Here is a 17683-nt window from a genome sequence, read left to right on the forward strand (position 1 = left end):
CTTGCCTGCGAGCGCTCCAATTGGAGAACAGCCTTTACCAAAGGTGTCATGGGCTTTGAAGACACTCAAACTCAGGACGCAAGGGAGAAACATGCTAAGAGGAAGGCACCCTTGGCAAATCCACACCGTGATCAATTTCCACCCGGAAACCAATGTCCCCACTGTGGAAGGACGTGTGGATCCAGAACTGGCCTCCACAGTCACTTACAGACACATTGTTAAAACCGTGTTTATGGAAGACAATCTTACTTGGCTACGACTGATCACCAAAGAAGAAGACGACTTACAGAGTGCCATTAATATGCACAGTGCTTTGCTGAATAACAAACAAGTAACAAATCTCAGGGGTCTTTAGGTACTTAGCTCAAACTGGGTTTTTCTTTGGTATGTTTCCAACAGAGGATTCAAAATGAGAGTGAGTCAACAACAACTAGCGTCCACTCTTCAGCCCCCAACTCCATGCCCTTCAAAATTAAGAGCTACAGTACACTTCTTTCCCTTTCAAATAAATTTCATCCCAAGCACCTGCAACTACAAGAAGAGAGCCTTGAAAACTTCCCTACTGGTTCATAAACTGGGATTCAGTCTCCAAACACACCTACCAGTAGCTGATGGAGACTGCAATTGTGCTGACTGACAAGGTCAAGTAAACACAAAAGCCAGCAAGATGAGACTGAAATGGGGAAGGGAGGGAATGGATGTTGAAGTCTAATGAAACCAAGTGAGTTAATGGAAAGTCACTTCAGGACAACACTGACATTCTCTCCTGTGCTATTAATCGGACTACTTCTGTGAAGACTAGCTCATGACAGACCTTTCCAATACTACTCAGATTATTAAACTCGCACAAGTAGCAACGTCTAAATTGTCAGTTGGTAGCCTCAGCTATTAAGCTAGTTTGTTTCTCTTAAAGAAGTGTTAGTATCACTGCAGTCCACATAAAGCACATGCTTTGTTGGCAACATGAGTAAAGAGGGCAAGGGATAAATAGACCATGGAGAATGCATTACTCTGTTAGCCAAGAGTTGCTTTCAGTTATACATTTCCCTGCTTGCTTTTTGAAAAAGTGAAAGAAAGCAGCCAGGAAATGTATGGAGACCTCAGATGGCCTATTGCTGCTGGCGTGATGCAGCAAGTGTGTCAAAAAATAACAGAAGAGGATGAGACAGGAAATCTAGTTCCAAGCCCTATACTGCTAGATACATAGTGGTCGGCTTTAAAAAATAAGGGTGAAGTGATGACAGATATCTATCTATCTATCTATCTATCTATCTGGAAAGAAGTATATCATTCTTTTAAAAAGCTATTCTGAGTTAGAATCATAGAATCATAGAGTTGGAAGAGACCACAAGGGCCATCGAGTCCAACCCCCTGCCAAGCAGGAAACAAGAGAGGTTGACTAGAGAGGAACAAAATCTTAACAAAGAGAAACTTCTGATTGTCAAGAGAAGAGAGAACCAGGGCATGGATAAGCATTTTTTTTTAAAGCACTAGAAACAGAAGAACTGTTCTTGGCAGTTTCAGAAAAAAGAATTAGCAACAGGCTGGATGAAGATGGAAAAGAAATGGAGGAGTACTATGGCTCCAAGTGTACACACCTAGGAAAGGGGAATAGAAGTAAAAAATATCAGACTTTCAGCAAGGCTGTTAAAATAAGTGGGTGAGTATGGATATGTGTAATATTCTGAGAGGTCAAGCCTCAACATTTGAGCTAGGAAAATTATAGTTACACATTTTTTACAGACTGTGGACTGAGAGAAGAACGTGGTGCTTGCCAGATGTTGTTGGAATTCCATCAACCCCAGGCAGCATGACCAATGGCCAGGGATAGCAGGAGTTGAAGTCCAGGAAAGGAATAGGAAGCAGATGCACCAGCAAAGAGAGACAAGGGTTGCTGAAGAAATGGGGAATTAGATGGCCATGCTGTTGGATTAAAAATGAGAAGAGAGTGTACAGGATTGAATGATCAAGGAAAGAAAAATAATTGGAAAACCTGGCAAAAAGAAATAGTTCAGAAAGTGGAACACTTCACAGGCAAACTGCTGTGTATCCAAATGAGAGGTGGGCTTAGGCACAAATGTATTCCACAAGGGGTTTAGAAACAAAGAGGAGAGAGATGGCTCTGTGCTCCATCGCCAGCCATCCCCCATGACACCAGCCTGTGCTATTTCTGATGAGAACCCCAACAACAAACTGGAGATGAAGAGGATCTTCTCAGCAAAAAAAGATGGCAACAAACACGCTGGTAACTTTCCCAAAGTCCTGCCTATCTTCCTCCAAGCACCAACTGCACACAATGAGCAGAATGGTTGCCTCTCCTCAATAATTAGTAGCCATGACTAGCAGGGCTATGGAAGTCAGAGGAAGCATACAGCACACCCCTTCTTTGGTTCTCAAAATAGCACGTTATGTCACGAAGCTCCTCATGCCTCTGTTCCTTACAGCAAAGCTATGGAACCTCAGGCTCAGGGGGCTAAATGTCCAGGCTTCTGAACTGAGCCCTCAGGAGTCTTCCCAGGTCACACAACACACCCTTCACAGGCCAGGTGCTCCTTGGTTGCTTTGCTGGGCTGGAATGTGCCCTTGAACTGTGACAGTGTCTCTTGTTTACCTGGAAAGAGGATGAAGGATGATGTGTAAACCTCTGCCTTTGCATGGTTGGAATGTAACTTACTATACAAGGGTAAGATTCACATCCGTTGCTGTGACAGCTTTTGCACCTGGCCCTGCTCACCACTGGTATGAGGCCCCAGGAATGCTGTCCACAGGGGAATGTGGCCCTCGGGTTCCCCACCTCTGCATTAAGACACAGGTATCTTCTGTGACGTTTGACCAAACTGCAGGAGGCAGTGCAAGACAGGAGTGCCTGGCGTGCTCTGGTCCATGGGGTCACGAAGAGTCGGACACGACTAAACGACTAAACAACAACAACATCTTCTGTGACTCTCACCTCTTTCTCCTGACCCTCACACTTGTGTTCTGGCCAGTTAGCTAGCCTTGACCTTAATTTTAGGTCAGTGGATTATCTATGGCACAGCCTCATTTGAAATTCTTCTTGTTGTGATCCAGCTGTAAGTGAGATGTGCACCTTCTGGAGGGCAAACTTGACAAATTTATTTGCTCTTTTCAAGGCCCCAGTAGACTTCCTTTGAATAACTTTCTCTTCTTGTCTGTCCATTAGATTTTCCTGCCCTGTACCTTTTCAGTTTCCTAGCCAAATATTTACAGAAGTGTTTGCATATATCCTTCACAGCACAGCCAGGCCGAGCCAATCCACGGAGTGAGCCCACCTGGCAGGGTGCATCCCACAGAGGAGCACTGCTTGTTTTGCAATCTTTGATCCAGAGAACTGATCAGAAAGCTTGGCAGAAGAAAAAGGATCTTGCATGGGAAAGAAAAAAGGAAACTTTTTCCAAGTAACATTCAGAACAAAGGGACCCCAATTGCTGTGGTAAAAGGAGGGAGATGAATCAAGGAGTACAGTGGTACCTCGGGTTAAATACTTAATTCGTTCTGGAGGTCCGTTCTTAACCTGAAACTGTTCTTAACCTGAAGCATCACTTTAGCTAATGGGGCCTCCCGCTGCCGCCGCACCACCAGAGCACAATTTCTGTTCTCATCCTGAAGCAAAGTTCTTAACCTGAAGCACTATTTCTGGGTTAGCGGAGTCTGTAACCTGAAGCGTATGTAACCTGAAGCGTATGTAACCCGAGGTACCACTGTACTAACTTCTGGATGGGATTCTATTGTAGGCTGGCAGTGCTGGATAGTATTTATAAGGACAGGGTAGCTTTTATTTTTATCTTTTTTTTAAAAAAAGGGTAAAGGATAGATATAAAAACATATAAATGTAAATATTACACGGAAAATGTGCATATTTATATTTACTTGTTTTATATGTTAATCCTTCATTTTCCCCCAATTTCTATTTCTAGAAATTGAAAAAGTGTTACGGTACAATGTTCATGAATTCTTCCTCTGAGACCAGTAAGGAAAGCATTTCTGCAGAAGTGTGCACAAAGAATTCAAGAAAAGGAACATCAGAGGTGCCATTCCTAGCAGACTGTGAAAATACATTTTCAATTGCTAGGCTGAAAAACAAAGCAGCACATTATTATTTGATCCTGTTGGTCTAAGGCTTTGAAACAAATGAACAAACAAACTAGATGCTTCCCCAAGGTTCTCAGCATGTAATACCTTTAGCTAATGTTCAGACAAGCTTTAGGGATCTTAACTGGGATTCCAGAGTAAAGATTTAATTCTACATTAACCTGTGCCTCAAGTGGATAACAAAATCTCTGCTTCTATTCCTGCATCTCCCCACAGGTAGTATACAGCAAAAAACAAAAAACAAAACCAAAAAACCCCACATCCTTATTAGAATGACGGTGTTTGCAAGTGTATTAGAACCATTCAGAAGTGGAAGGCTGCATGGAGACCAATAATTTGCTTCGTTGATGGCATCACAGCATCAGATCATCCTCTGTGATCCTCCACATTCTGCTAGCTTATGAAGAACCAGCCTCTGGGCTGAAGGCACAGAGTGCTAGTTATTCAGACATATCTTAACATTAGATATTTGATGCACTCAGCACATTCTTTGGTCCCAAATACAGCAGCAAGAGTAACTCCAACTGGTGAGAAAACAAGACCTGCCTGTGAAATGAGGACCTCTAAATCGATTTTTCATTCATCCCCAAAGTGCTGTACAAGTACATAAATATCAAATCCATAAAACCCTCTCTCCCAACTCTAGGATTGACATTCATACCTATAGGACATACACCAAAAAAAATGGACATGTACTTTAAATCTGCCTGTGAAGTTCAGGCTGACTTACCTTCCCCTAGCCCCCTGCTTTCCATTTACAGTCCATCTAGTCCTTAATAATCATGCAAAGTTCCCACCCCCACCAGCCGAACTGATCTTCTGCTTCCCTCATAACAACTGCAGTGGCTGTCAATAGTCTGTAACTGGCCCTTCCTCCTCAGCGAGTCAAAAGGTTCATGAGTACGGTGTTATTAACGGAACGTCTGAGAAGCTCACAGGCCACAGTGAGCCAGGACATAACTGGCTATGCACATGTAAGACAGCTGGGTATGTACATGTAAGACAGCTTTAGCAAGAAATCCAGATTTCTGTCAACCAAAGTTCAGTTCCTCCTCCTCCATTATCTATTTCCTGTTTGCCCCAGTAAGTCCCTTCCACAAAAGCATCACTTTCACAAACTCCCATAGCAATGAGCTCCTGCCACCATTCCATTCTCCTTGATCCAATGAATGTCCTTCTCCCATTCAGTCATGATTCACCTTGGCAGAACAGGGGAAACACATCATCTCCCTAAATTCACCTAACTGATATTTATCATTTTTCCTCTGAAAGGCTATACCCAGTGTCAATTGTAAGGAAGTAGAAATTTGGGTTAGACTCCATGCTCTTCAAGCCTAATAAAAACGATATCTAGGGCACTCCCCGGGACCACTTGTTTTGGTGCCATAAAATAGAGTTTTGGTCAGACATCCCTTTGGAATAGTTTCCTGACAGGCACATACTTTTTCCCTGGAAAGATAGCAAGGGTACATTCAATACTGCAGTCTGTTCATTTCCCCTTAAAATGCCTAAAATCCACGTCCTGCAACTTCTAAGCCTTCCTATTTTCACCTGCAGGCTGCACAGACAACTAACTGGCCTTCTTTGTAACCATTGTAAATATCCATGAAGTGTCCAGTTAAGTTCCATCAGTGAAAACCATAACCAACAATAATCTGAATACTACTGTACTTAACTCTATATAAATTATCTGTTGGTGTTTCAAAATCTAAAATGTGGTTTTAGCCTTCTAATTTTTACCATTCATGTGCCAACATTTCAGCTCATTCCCCACCTCCCAAAGTCACTCAAGTCCTGGCTCTTTTAGTAGATCATTCCATGAGCCTAGGAGGTTTTGCCAGCTCTCCTCCAGAAACCCAGTTCCTATGGACGAAGGTTTCCTTCTTACAACACACCATTGTTTTTCAATTTAGACTGCCGTGGACATAGTGTCATAAGAGAATTAGCAGAATCGTTCAGATACAACTTACCACTCTCAGGCCCTAGAACTGCACCCTCCCACCACCCCATCACCACCTCCTCCTCCTTTACTCAGCATCACTTACCCAGGTGCGTAGGAGGCCTTCAGCTCTGATTTGATTGGAGGGGCAATGTTGGGCAGGCAGTGGCTGCTGAGGTACCCCTTGGGCATCACCATGCCATTGTTGTTATTGCAGTTGAGGTGAGTACTGTAGCTGGGTCCACATGGACTGGGCAATGGGGGGCCATGCCGGATTGGAACTTGGCTGCCAGGGGGGCCATGGTGGAGACTGTGCCGGATGGGTACTTGGGTGCTTGGAAGGCCATGATGGAGGGGACCACTAGACGCAGCATTAGAAGCATGGCCAGCATTGGAGACAGATACACCGACACTGGCAGAGGTGGAAGGTTGGGCATGAGGGTAGCCAGCAGAGGCTGGGATTTCAGAGATGGAGTCCAAATCGGAACTGTAGGAGAGAAGTTAAAATAACCTGAGTAACATGTGCATATTGCACTTTTCAATCTGCAGCCATACAGGGTGACTCAATAGCTATACACTGAATGATGTTGGCTCATTACATCATTAATTCTCCACTGAAAGAACAAAAAACCCCACCACAGAATGTCTGAAAACATATAATGCCATTTGATCCATGATATGGAATAGAAATAGAAATGTGATGGCTAACTTGAAAGTGGAGATTACAACCACATTTATGACATCCTGTTGGTGCATGTGTGTGTGGCAACAGGCATCAGCACTGTTCTCTGGCATTTGTTCCACAATGAGATCAAGAAAGAATCACGCACACACCTTGGATATTCTTCTGAAAATCTCCTTTCAAATACTCACCAAACTTATACTTGGTCAACAAGATGTGATCTTCTGGCTGCTGGCCCTGTGCCACTAAGTGCCATCCAATGCAGCACACAGAAGACATATAACCAATGCAGCACCTATTAGCCCAAAATGTAAGCTCCTGTCGGGTTCTCTCTTGCGTGACAGTCAGACTTAAATCCCCTACAACCTTCTATTTGTACTAAAGTTATCTATTTCCTTTTCCTTTTGACTGTTTCCTATATAGCAAAGTCTGGTAATAGCAACCCCAAAGATATTCCTTTGGATAACACACAACAGAGCTCAGGTGTCTGGAATCCAAAACTTAACCAATGGCTCTCAAGAAAAGAAGAATAAAAAAAAAGATTTAGGAAGAACTGTGGACGTGGTAGGGATAGACAGCTGAGCACAGTTGTGTGGAAGACAGATAGCAAAGGAAATATGATCACACCATGCAGCCACCATGGTCACCCTCACGGCATCGTGCAACCATCACTGTTTATTAGGAACATAGGTGCAAAAGAACGAACTTACATATCTGGAGAGTCTTCCTTGCCAATATATTCTTCCAGGATGCTGGTGTCAATGTTTGATGGTTCCAGTGCTCCATTAATATCATGACCTGAAACAAAAACAGGTTGCACAGGGAAAGCTATTAGCAAAATTCAGACAAAGTGCCACTGTTCCCTCAGGGCCAGACAGAGCTCTGATGATGGAAATTCCCCAGAACAAAAACGCTGGCTTAAGTCAAGGAACTGAATTGGCTTTAAAATGGATATTTGAAGGAGGAAGTGGCATCAGATTCAGATCTGAAGAATGGGGTATTGTTCCAGAAACATCAGCTGGAGGCCAAGAGATGGACAACGGAAGAATGGACACCAGAAGTAGAGGGCACAAAAGATGGATGGAGGAACCATTTTATTCAGTAGGGCTCAGAAATGGCTAAGGGATTTGAGTCAAATTAGAGGAACAATTGTTTAGGAAGGGGATAATCAAAAAAAGTATTATTTTTGAACTTTTATAGTATTTCAGAATCACCCATATCATAGAAGACATTTTAGTCAAAGTTACTTTAATGAACAAACAGCAGTACTGTAATGATAATTTAGACAGAGTGACCTTTTCTGGGTGTAACACTTTACGAAAGACCTGGCTGAGACTCAATCTACTGTCTCTCTCCCTCCCCTTTCTACCTCCAATGTGGCTGTAGCCTCAGTTTAGTCTTAAACATAGTGGTCAAACTATGGTTAGTCTTAACTTTGTTTATGAAGCTGTCCTGTTTCTGTGAAACATAATTAAGATTAATCACAATTTAGGGCTCAGATATTCTGTTAAACCATGGATATCTAGAAATGAATGGAAGCAAAAGTTTTTGAATTTGTCCTTGTGTTTGTGCAGAGGAAAGGAGCCCAAGTCCAAAACTCATGCACAGAACAATGAAGAGCAATTTAAAATAAAAGTGTCTAATACGTACAATAAACAACTTGGGTAAACATACATAACCAAAAGAACAACCCCAGTAAGGAGAGGGGGAGCAGTAAATGAATGAATAGGCATAGACCATAACAACTGGCTTGTCTCTAGAAAGAGTCACAAACTGTTAGGATTACTTAGTTGTCATTTAGTCCTGGTAAAAAAATGTTTCTTCCTAGAGATTAATAGTCTTAATAAGAACCATTGCATTTACTGAGGGGAGAGAAAAAAATCCAGTTGCACCTATTGCCTGTGACCCTGAAGACCAAACTAGACGAGACTATGGATATCCTTGATCAAATCTCCCATCTCTTTTGCAATTTTGAAAATAGCAAGGGGTCAATAGATTGGGCCTATGGTGTTGGGAAAGGAGGGTTAACTGTCCCCTCAATCTTCCTAATGAAAATTTGCCCTCCTCCCAAGCTGCTATTTGCTTTATGAGGAGAAATGTTTGCATGCCTGCTGTGCAGTTACCTGTGCCTGGTTTGCCTGTGGGAGGCAGCACTCGGGCAGCTCACTACACCATTCCCATGCCACAGCTGGGTTAAAATGCTATTACAAAAGCCTTGGTCCTACCAGTTTTTCATCTACAGAACACAGTATTTCCCATCACCACCACTTTTCTTGCTGTGCCTCTTTGGAACAGACTATCAGCTCTTCCCCATTACTCCACTACCATATCCCTTTTCAGCTGCATACCCATCATACCCCACCACAAGAATTCTGGGAACTGTAGTTTACCCTCATAGAGCTACAATTCCCAGCCCCCTTACAGCTTCCAGGATTCTTTTGAGTGGGGTGAGCTTTAAATGTATGGTGTATCCTATCTTGTTTAGAGAATGACTGGACTTTCTTTTCCTTTCTTCCAGGAAGTTCCCTCTTTCTCTTCTCTTGCACTGAAAAATGGATTGGGTTTGTTGATAAAAATAAACCTCCCGCTTTATCTGTTTCTCCAGGAGTCTGAAGCTTTGTGCACAATTCCTAAGTGCCAAAGGCATTATCAAGAAAAAGGGAGGGAGTCCTTCGCCCACAGCTCAGATAATGAAGAGACAACCTTTTCCTGAATGGCTCAATCACATTAGATTAGAATGAGAAGTCCCTCGCTCACCAGACAAGTGCACACACACAGTCAAAGGCGTCTCTCACTCTCCACCCCTTAACAGCATTCTGGGTAAAGGTTAGTCAACCAACCAACCAACCAAAAAGAAAAAGGGGGAAAGGAGGGGAGGAAAACAGGGGGCTTCAACCTATCAGAATTTTACCCTGCGAAAATCCCTTTCATACCAAGACAAGCAAATCAGCAGAAATAAATCCAGTGAGGAATTTTGCCAAAAGGGCTGGTGGGTGGGTTGAAGGGGGGAGAAAAATTAGAGGCACTTTTTCCCTTGGTCATACAAACTGAGAAAAGGTAGGTCAGAGACACAATTTCATAATAATGCATACAACCTTTGATTTGCCACACCAGAGAGAAATCACATGGGATAGTCTACTACTGTACAGCACTCTTGTCAATGCCTACTGTATCAGCAACAGTTCATCACTGTCTATAAGTACCGTATTTTTCAGTCTATAAGACGCCCCCATGTATAAGATGCCTCCTATTTGGGGGGACAGATTTAAGAAAAGGGGGGAAACGCCCCCTAATTTTTGAAATTATTTTTTAGGGAGAAAACCTAGTCTTATACATGGAAGAATACGGTATCCACTTATCCCATTCAGTACAGTTGGAATTCTTGGGTGAAGATCACCTGATTCTTAGGAGTTACAGCGCAAGCCTATCAGTGTCCCCAGACTCAGAGCTTTCATTTAGAAAAAGGAGCAAGTCTCCAGCCCTTCTAGAGAGAAGGCCATAAATGCTCAACTAATAGCAAACGGAAACTTACTACACATATGCAAAATTGGGAACTTTAAGCCTTTGATGAAATACAGTGGTACCTTGGTTTACGAACTTAATCCATTCCGGAAGTCCATTCTTAAACTGAAACTGTTCTTAAACTGAGGCACACTTTCCCTAATGAGGCCTCCCGCCGCCGGTGCCTTTCCACCATTCAGTTTCTGTTCTTAGACTGATGTAAAGTTCGCAAACCGGGACACTACTTCCGGTTTTGTGGAGTTCGTAAACCGAATAGTTTGCAACAGGGCTGTTCTTAAACCGAGGTACCACTGTACCAGCAAAACTGCTGGACCCCAAAAGATAACTAAAATCCAGCTGGTAATGAACTAAAGAAACTGCTAACTCACAAGATGGTTGTGAGATTATGTATTTGTTGGTATAATGTTCACCAAAAACATCCATGCTTAAGTCTGGGGAAAATAAATGATGAAATCATTTCATATGGGGACTAGAACAATATGGCATTGTATTTGTGTCTTAAACGTTTTCATTACGTATGAAAAAAAACTGTAGCAAGTAACAGCTCTATGGACTGGAATATTTTAAATAATAAAGTTTCCTTTATTTATATTCTTAGTTACATGTTTATAAAGTGCATAAATATTATAGTAGGCATCAAATCATCTAAATCTGAAGTATCATAACATACAGCATACTGTTGTTATTTATGCATGTCTTCAGTGTCTATGATGCTGTGGCAAATAGGGCAAATAGACAAGTCCCTGTCCCAAAATGAGTTGGACCTAAAAGGACAAAATAAGTCTTTTTAAGTAAACCATTAAATAATCAGAAAGAGTCTGAAATGTTGTAATTTGGGGAGGTAAAGTGAAAGCCCTTATCTGCCAGTCATCAACAGTGTTCTTCCAGGAAACTTTTTTTTAGCCGAGCAGTTACATCTGACCCAGGGGTCAATTCAGTGTTTAATAAAGATGTTTGTACATTAACCTCAATGGAGGAAAAGCTGTAGAAAAATGCGAGCAGAACTAAACTTAATGGGTGGAATTCAACATCACGTTATTATGACGTCTCATCTGAAAAAGCATATCAGCTTGCCAGATGGAACAATTTCCACCCTCCCCTCACCCCTTCTAGGGGCTCCTCTGAACCCCTTAGGCCAATTTGGGGGGTTGTGAGGGGAGGAAAAGGGAAAGCCCCATAGTGCAAGAAGAAGCCCTTGTGCAGGGCTTCCACTGAAGGGGTTTGTTATGTGAATCCTGCCCAAAGGGACATAATATCCCCTAATTATGTAACTGTTACATCCATGTAGTGCAGTATTTAGAGTGTTGGAATGCTCGGCCATGAAACTCGCTGGGTGACTTTGGGCCAGTAGCAAGTCTCTCAGCCTAACCTGCCTCACAAGGTTGTTGCAAGGATAAAATGGGGAAGGAGAGAACCATGCACACCTTACCTTGAGCTCCTTGGGGGAGGAGGGAAGGTGGGCTATAAATGTAACAAATAAATAAATTTTTACAGCAATAATGGAGCCTTGCTTTGTGATGCAACAGTTGGAAACAAAAACGACTGACTAAATTCAGCACACACGCATTTTTTTAAAAAATGTGTTGATATGAACAGAAAGCTTATGAAAGGCTCAGTGAGAAAAATCATTTGTAGGGGCAGGGGGAATGATATGATTACAATGCATATCCTTAGAAGAAAGACACTGGTGCTTTGCATGCTGCCTCCAAAGGGTTCTGTGTGCATTGGGAGAGATCCTGATGTTGGCTGCTGCTCCCTCAAGCCGTTTGTGTCAGGTATGACTGTTCCACAGTGTTACCTTTCTGGCTTTGGTGGCAGGTCAGCTCCTACCTTCTGGCCACCTTGCCTTGAAGGTCACTTTCATGAACACTTAATGGAGATGCAAGCAAAGGTGAGATAAGCAACCAGACGGGGAAGGTGTGTCAACTGGATAGCTTAGGGGAGTTACAACAGAACTGATAAGCAACCCTAAAAAAGAGTGCCGACTCCTGTTAAGTGGTTGCGAGTGAGTTGATGAGGAGACTGTTGTTCTTTTCTTGCTAAAAATAAGCAAATCCTCGCAGGACTTTTCTCAGCTTTAGGCTAGAGGCACTTGAGCCAGCTACTCTAGCTTTGGTGACATGCCAGTTCTGTTGGAGCAGCATGCTCTGTATCCATCCCAGAGTAATTTTTTTAAAATACTCATCTCTTACAAACTTAATGCAACACAAGACAACGGGCTCCCATCTTGTGTTCTTCCCCCTGAACCACCTCAAACAATGGGAATCGCTTCCCCAAACCTGTTCGTGGTTTGCCTTTTCGCAAGCTCCTTCGTATGTCTGTCCATCCATCTCTCTGGGAGCAAAAAGTATCTCTGGAATGTCTGCAGCTGAGTGCGAGCTCTTAAGAGCATCTTGTTGCTCGAACCTTCTATTCAGTAAAGACTTGTTACCAAAAGCCAGCTTAGGTGATTAATTATAAGCTAATGCTGCTCTTTGGAGTCACGAGCTCCTAACAACATTAAACAATGCCCCTTTGCCCCCTTCCCTTTCTAACGAGAGATTAGAAGGGAGCAGAAAGCTTCAGAGGAACACAAACGCACTCGAAACTCCCCAAATGGGAGAGATTCTTTCTTCCCAGTTCCAATAAGACAGACATGGAATAGAAAATGCACTCAGTCAGCGCTCATCTTCCCCAAGCAAAAACTTCCAAGTGCTAACCCTGTCAGAGCCCTTCGTTCTCTATGGTGCGTGGTTCAACCTGCTCTTTACTAGTCTCTTCCTAAGCTCCAGTCCAAAGGCCCACAAGCCTGGCATTTGAACTTTGGTGCCGGGTGAAAATAGGAGTCACTTTATGAGGAAGAAGCAGACTGAGGCAACAAACGGGAAGAACAACAAGCTTCCTTGTGGCCTGGCAAATGAAAAGCCCTCCTAGGAAATGCTGTAAACCTTCACTTCAAAAGTTACATTTCTTAACATATTATTGTAAGCTGCTTTTCCCCCCAGTGTGCCACACAAACCTATCATTTTATTTCTTTTCACAATTTCAGTGCTGTTCCTCAGTGACAGTTCCAACAATATTATACCTTCTACTGCAAAGCTGCAATGTGCCTTTCAAATATAACATAGTTATTAGCAGAAACAATAAACAACCTTCAGAAATGCAGCTTGAATATATTGTTATTTATAGAACTTAATAACTTTCCTTTGTTGTCAATCTTCAGCACTTAACAGGCAAAACAAAACAATTTTGGTAGAGTGTACCTTAGGCCTTGCTTTGCACATAATATAATGATTTGGTATTATGTACACAATCTTCAGGGCCAAGCCTGCCTTCCCCTTCATCCTCCATTTTGGTTACAAGGAAGAAACTACTGTTTCACTTTCAGCTAGATGATGTTACTCAATATGTCCAACCTGGACAAACTGTGATTAGTTATACTACAAAGTTTAGGCCCCTAGAAAACAAGCCACTTTCAAACTGTGGTTTCTGATACCCGTTTGTTTCCTTAAAACAGATTTCTCCTCCAACTTGTATCCACCAGCTGGTTTAGACTACAACTCCCATCAGATTCTGCCAAAAACCAGCTGGAGGGCACCAAGTTAGGGAAGACTACCCTAAGCAATAATTAGCACTAACCACAATTCCTGGTTGAGATAAAATGAGTAAGTGAAAGTGAAAGTTTCCGGTCTCCTCTCACTGATGCACCAAAGGGGAAGAGGGGAAGCAGAACCTGTGAGCCCAATGATGACCCACCAAACTGTGGCACCAAACTGTGGCTCAGTATTACATTCAGACACAGCTGTTATAAGGGCTGTTATAAACCCAGAATTTAAATAAAGATAGTATTTTACATAGGGAGCTGAAACACACAAACACATATCATTTTCTGGGGGGCCATACAAAATTCACTCCATTTACCAGCTGTCCTGGCAGTGGCAGCAGTCATGCTTCTCGGTGCTGCTGGGCTCCATTTTCTCTTTTTATTTCACCCACAGCTCACTAGAGGAAGAGCAGGAAGAATAACCCTTGCTCTGATTTGGCTTTAGATGGCACCACATATCCAAATACAGTGGTTCCTCGCAAGACGAATGCCTCGCAAGACAAAAAACTCGCTAGACGAAAGGTTTTTCCGTTTTCGATTTGCCTCGCAAGACGAAATTTCCCTATGGGCTTGCTTCGCAAGACGAAAACGTCTCGCGGCTTTGTTTCCTTTGTCTAAAAACAAAGACATGTTTTGTTTATAAAGTTAATTTATTTTCCCTTCAATTTTTGAACTGCTCTTTACAGTATGTGTGACTTTAAAGAGCAGTTAATAAACTGTTGTTGTACCAAATTTGGCTTTGTTTCGACTTTTTTTGACCATAGGAACGCATTAATTGATTTTCAATGCATTCCTATGGGATTTCGTGATTCGCAAGACGAAAAATTCGCTAGACGACAAAAATTGCGGAACGAATTAATTTCGTCTTGCGGGGCACCACTGTATCTGTTCTGAGTGGAATAAGTTCACATGAGAACATTCAGGTCAGCCTTAAACTTCACCTATCTAACAGGTACATCTGGAAGCTATATCCCAATATTAGGTACAAATTAAGTACAGTATATACCAGCAGCTGGCTTACATAGTGAGAACATGAGTATTTTACCAATATTATTGACTCTGTTTAGTGAGGGGGCTGTGGCCTTTCTCTTTTACTTAAAGAGCCCAACCTCAAGACTGGACTGAGGTATTCCACCTTCTGTTGAGATGCTCCTGAAGACTATTGCCAAATGGCTTAGGCTTCAGTTACTCTAGGTATTGGCTCTTTTCCTACCTCCTTTTACAATCTCAAATCAGTCTCCATATGTCACCTATGTGGCAAACTAGACTAGCAATGATATCAAGGGAAGAATTTATTTCTCCAGAAAGCCAATATAGGCTCCATATTTTCTAGAAGTGCTAAAGACCTTTCCGCTTAGACCAGACTAGGCAAGGTGAACCACAAATCCTATCATCCCAGACCACTGGACACACTAGTTGGGGCAGATGGGAGTTGGAATCCAACAACATCCGGAAGGCACCATGTTGGCTGTCCCTGATGCAGACAATCATTTAGCAATCAAAGAATAAAGAGAAAGTTCTTTTAATTGTCGCATCCTTATCATTTCGAAGTTCTGCATGCCCGATTTGAAATGTCACAATGAGCCAGAGGTTTATTGGGTGCACGCTGCCTTGTGACTCCTGTTTGAATCTCCCCCGGTTTCCTGTTACAGTCAAACCCACAATGGTGTTTTGTTTTCTCCCACAGAGTCCACAAGCAAGTCAACAACAAATCATAGCTTCGGGTTGGCTAGCAATTGTGGCTTGTTTGGGAGGACCAAACCAAAACTCCAGATTTGGTTATACAGTGGTACCTCTGGATACGAACGGGATCTGTTCCGGAGCCCCGTTCACATCCTGGAGCGAACGCAACCCGCGTCTGCATGTGCACGTGCCACGATTCGCCGCTTCTGTGCATGCGCGCGACGTCATTTTGAGCGTCTGCGCATGCGTGAGCGGCGAAACCCAGAAGTAACGTGTTCTGTTACTTCCAGGTCGCCGTGGAGCACAACCCAAAAATGCTCAACCTGAAGCAACTTCAACCTGAGGTATGATTGTAATAGAAAGTTAAGCTTAACTGCCATTTCCTGGTTTGCTTCTCCTGCTCATGCCAAAAGTGGAGCAAACAGGAGTGATTGGGCAGCAGCTCACTGCTCGATCCCAATAAACTACCATAAGCCAGAGTTTCTGGCTTATTGTGACATTTGAATGTAGCCAGTGTTTAACAAGCCCCAATGTTTCCAAACCTCAGTGAAATCCCCTTTTCGACATTTCTCTACAAAACATTGAATCAGATAGCAACAAACCAAGCGGCAGAACATCCACACCTACATATTAGCAAGCAAATATGTACAGTCCGCTCTTGCACCATCTTTCAGTCAACTCACATCCGTGGAACCCCAACAGACATATCCAAGTGCATATATAATGCACATCTGGTGGGACTATCGGAGGATTATGAGCTTTCGGAAAGAGGCTTTTTGTTGTCTCAGGCACAGTAAGTCACGTTCTCTCTTTCACTACATCTTTTGGGACTGATGAAAGAGAGAGTAAAACCTACTCGCTGCCAACTACTTGAGAATGTTAATTACAGCTAGAGGAACATTAAAATTGGAAAATAGTTCAGAATCATGTGGAATGCTGCATATATGAAAAAAAAATCTAGTTACATATGCATTTTCTTGAAGCAACTAGATTACCGGTAAAATTGAGTATCCTTTCATTAGGTATTTAAAAAAATAGGCATGGGGTATCTAAATTATGCACAATTGCATGTTTAAACCTCATTCACATCAGTGGATAGAGTGAGTATGTTGTTTAATATCTCCCATTAAAATCACTGAGTGTCAGAATACGACCTGGGAGACCAGGGTTCAAATCCCCACTCAGTCATGAATCTCAGTGGGGCAGTCACTGCCTCTCAGCCTAACCTATCTCACAGCATTGTGGTGGGGATTAACTGAGGAGGTGGAAAACCATGTATACAACCTTGAGGAAAAGGTGGTATGTAAATGAAACAAACAAATGAATGAATGAATATCAAACATGTTCTCTTTGTTCTTTTCTTCTGAGACAGAACTCTCATTTCTGTCCCTGTTTGTATTTTTTAAAAAATAGATAAAGAAAGACTCCAAAAATGTTGGGGGAGGATCTCGTTTAAGTTTAAACATCAGAACTTGTTGCTTGGCGGTTAAACTTTCCTCGTAAAGTCAGATGATTCAAACAGATACAGTGGTGCCCCGCAAGACGAATGCCTTGCAAGACGGAAAACTCGCTAGACGAAAGAGTTTTCCGTTTTGGAGGTGCTTCGCAAAACGAATTTCCTATGGGCTTGCTTCGCAAAACGACAATGTCTTGCGAGTTCCTGCTGGTTTTTTTCCCTTTCCCCCCCTTTTCTAAGCCGCTAAGCCGCTTATCAGCTGATCCGATCAGCAGATAAGCCGCTAAAAGCCGCTAATAGCGCTAATCCGCTAATCCGTCAATGGGCTTGCTTCGCAAGACGAAAAAACCGCTAGACGAAGAGAATCACAGAACGGATTCTTTTCGTCTTGCGATGCACCACTGTAATAGAATAATTGACCTGTAGAGTTGGAAGGGTCCACCAGGGTCATCTAGCCCAATCCCCTGCAATGTAGGAATTGTGGGGTTTGAACCCATGACCCTGAGATTAAGAGTCTCATGCTCTACCAACTGCGCTATCCCAGCTGAATCATATTGGAAACGGGGCAAGAACTGAGAGTTTGGTGTCCATGCTGATTACCTTGAAATCCCAAGTCACAACAGTGCCCTCTTTCTTTAACATCCAATACACCTTGCCCCTCCCTAGAGGTCAAGGGTTTTCATCACCACCACCCAGTGCTTTGCTAAG

The 17683-nt window shown here is 42.7% G+C and overlaps 1 protein-coding gene across 4 annotated transcripts in view; it reads right to left on the reverse strand.

The window, feature by feature from the left end:
* Positions 1-17683, reverse strand: part of MYRF (myelin regulatory factor) — a 97753-nt gene that overhangs the window by 44469 nt on the left and 35601 nt on the right. For all 4 annotated transcript variants that reach the window (XM_081205894.1, XM_081205897.1, XM_081205895.1 and 1 more), the window contains exons 2-3: positions 7442-7529; positions 6156-6536 (exon numbers count right to left, since the gene is read on the reverse strand). In XM_081205894.1, coding sequence (XP_081062020.1) covers positions 6156-6536; positions 7442-7529 — 469 coding nt within the window. The remainder of the gene's footprint in view (positions 1-6155; positions 6537-7441; positions 7530-17683) is intronic.

The sequence above is a fragment of the Podarcis bocagei genome (genome assembly GCF_964188305.1).
Source record: "Podarcis bocagei genome assembly, chromosome: 1".
Lineage (NCBI taxonomy): Eukaryota > Metazoa > Chordata > Lepidosauria > Squamata > Lacertidae > Podarcis > Podarcis bocagei.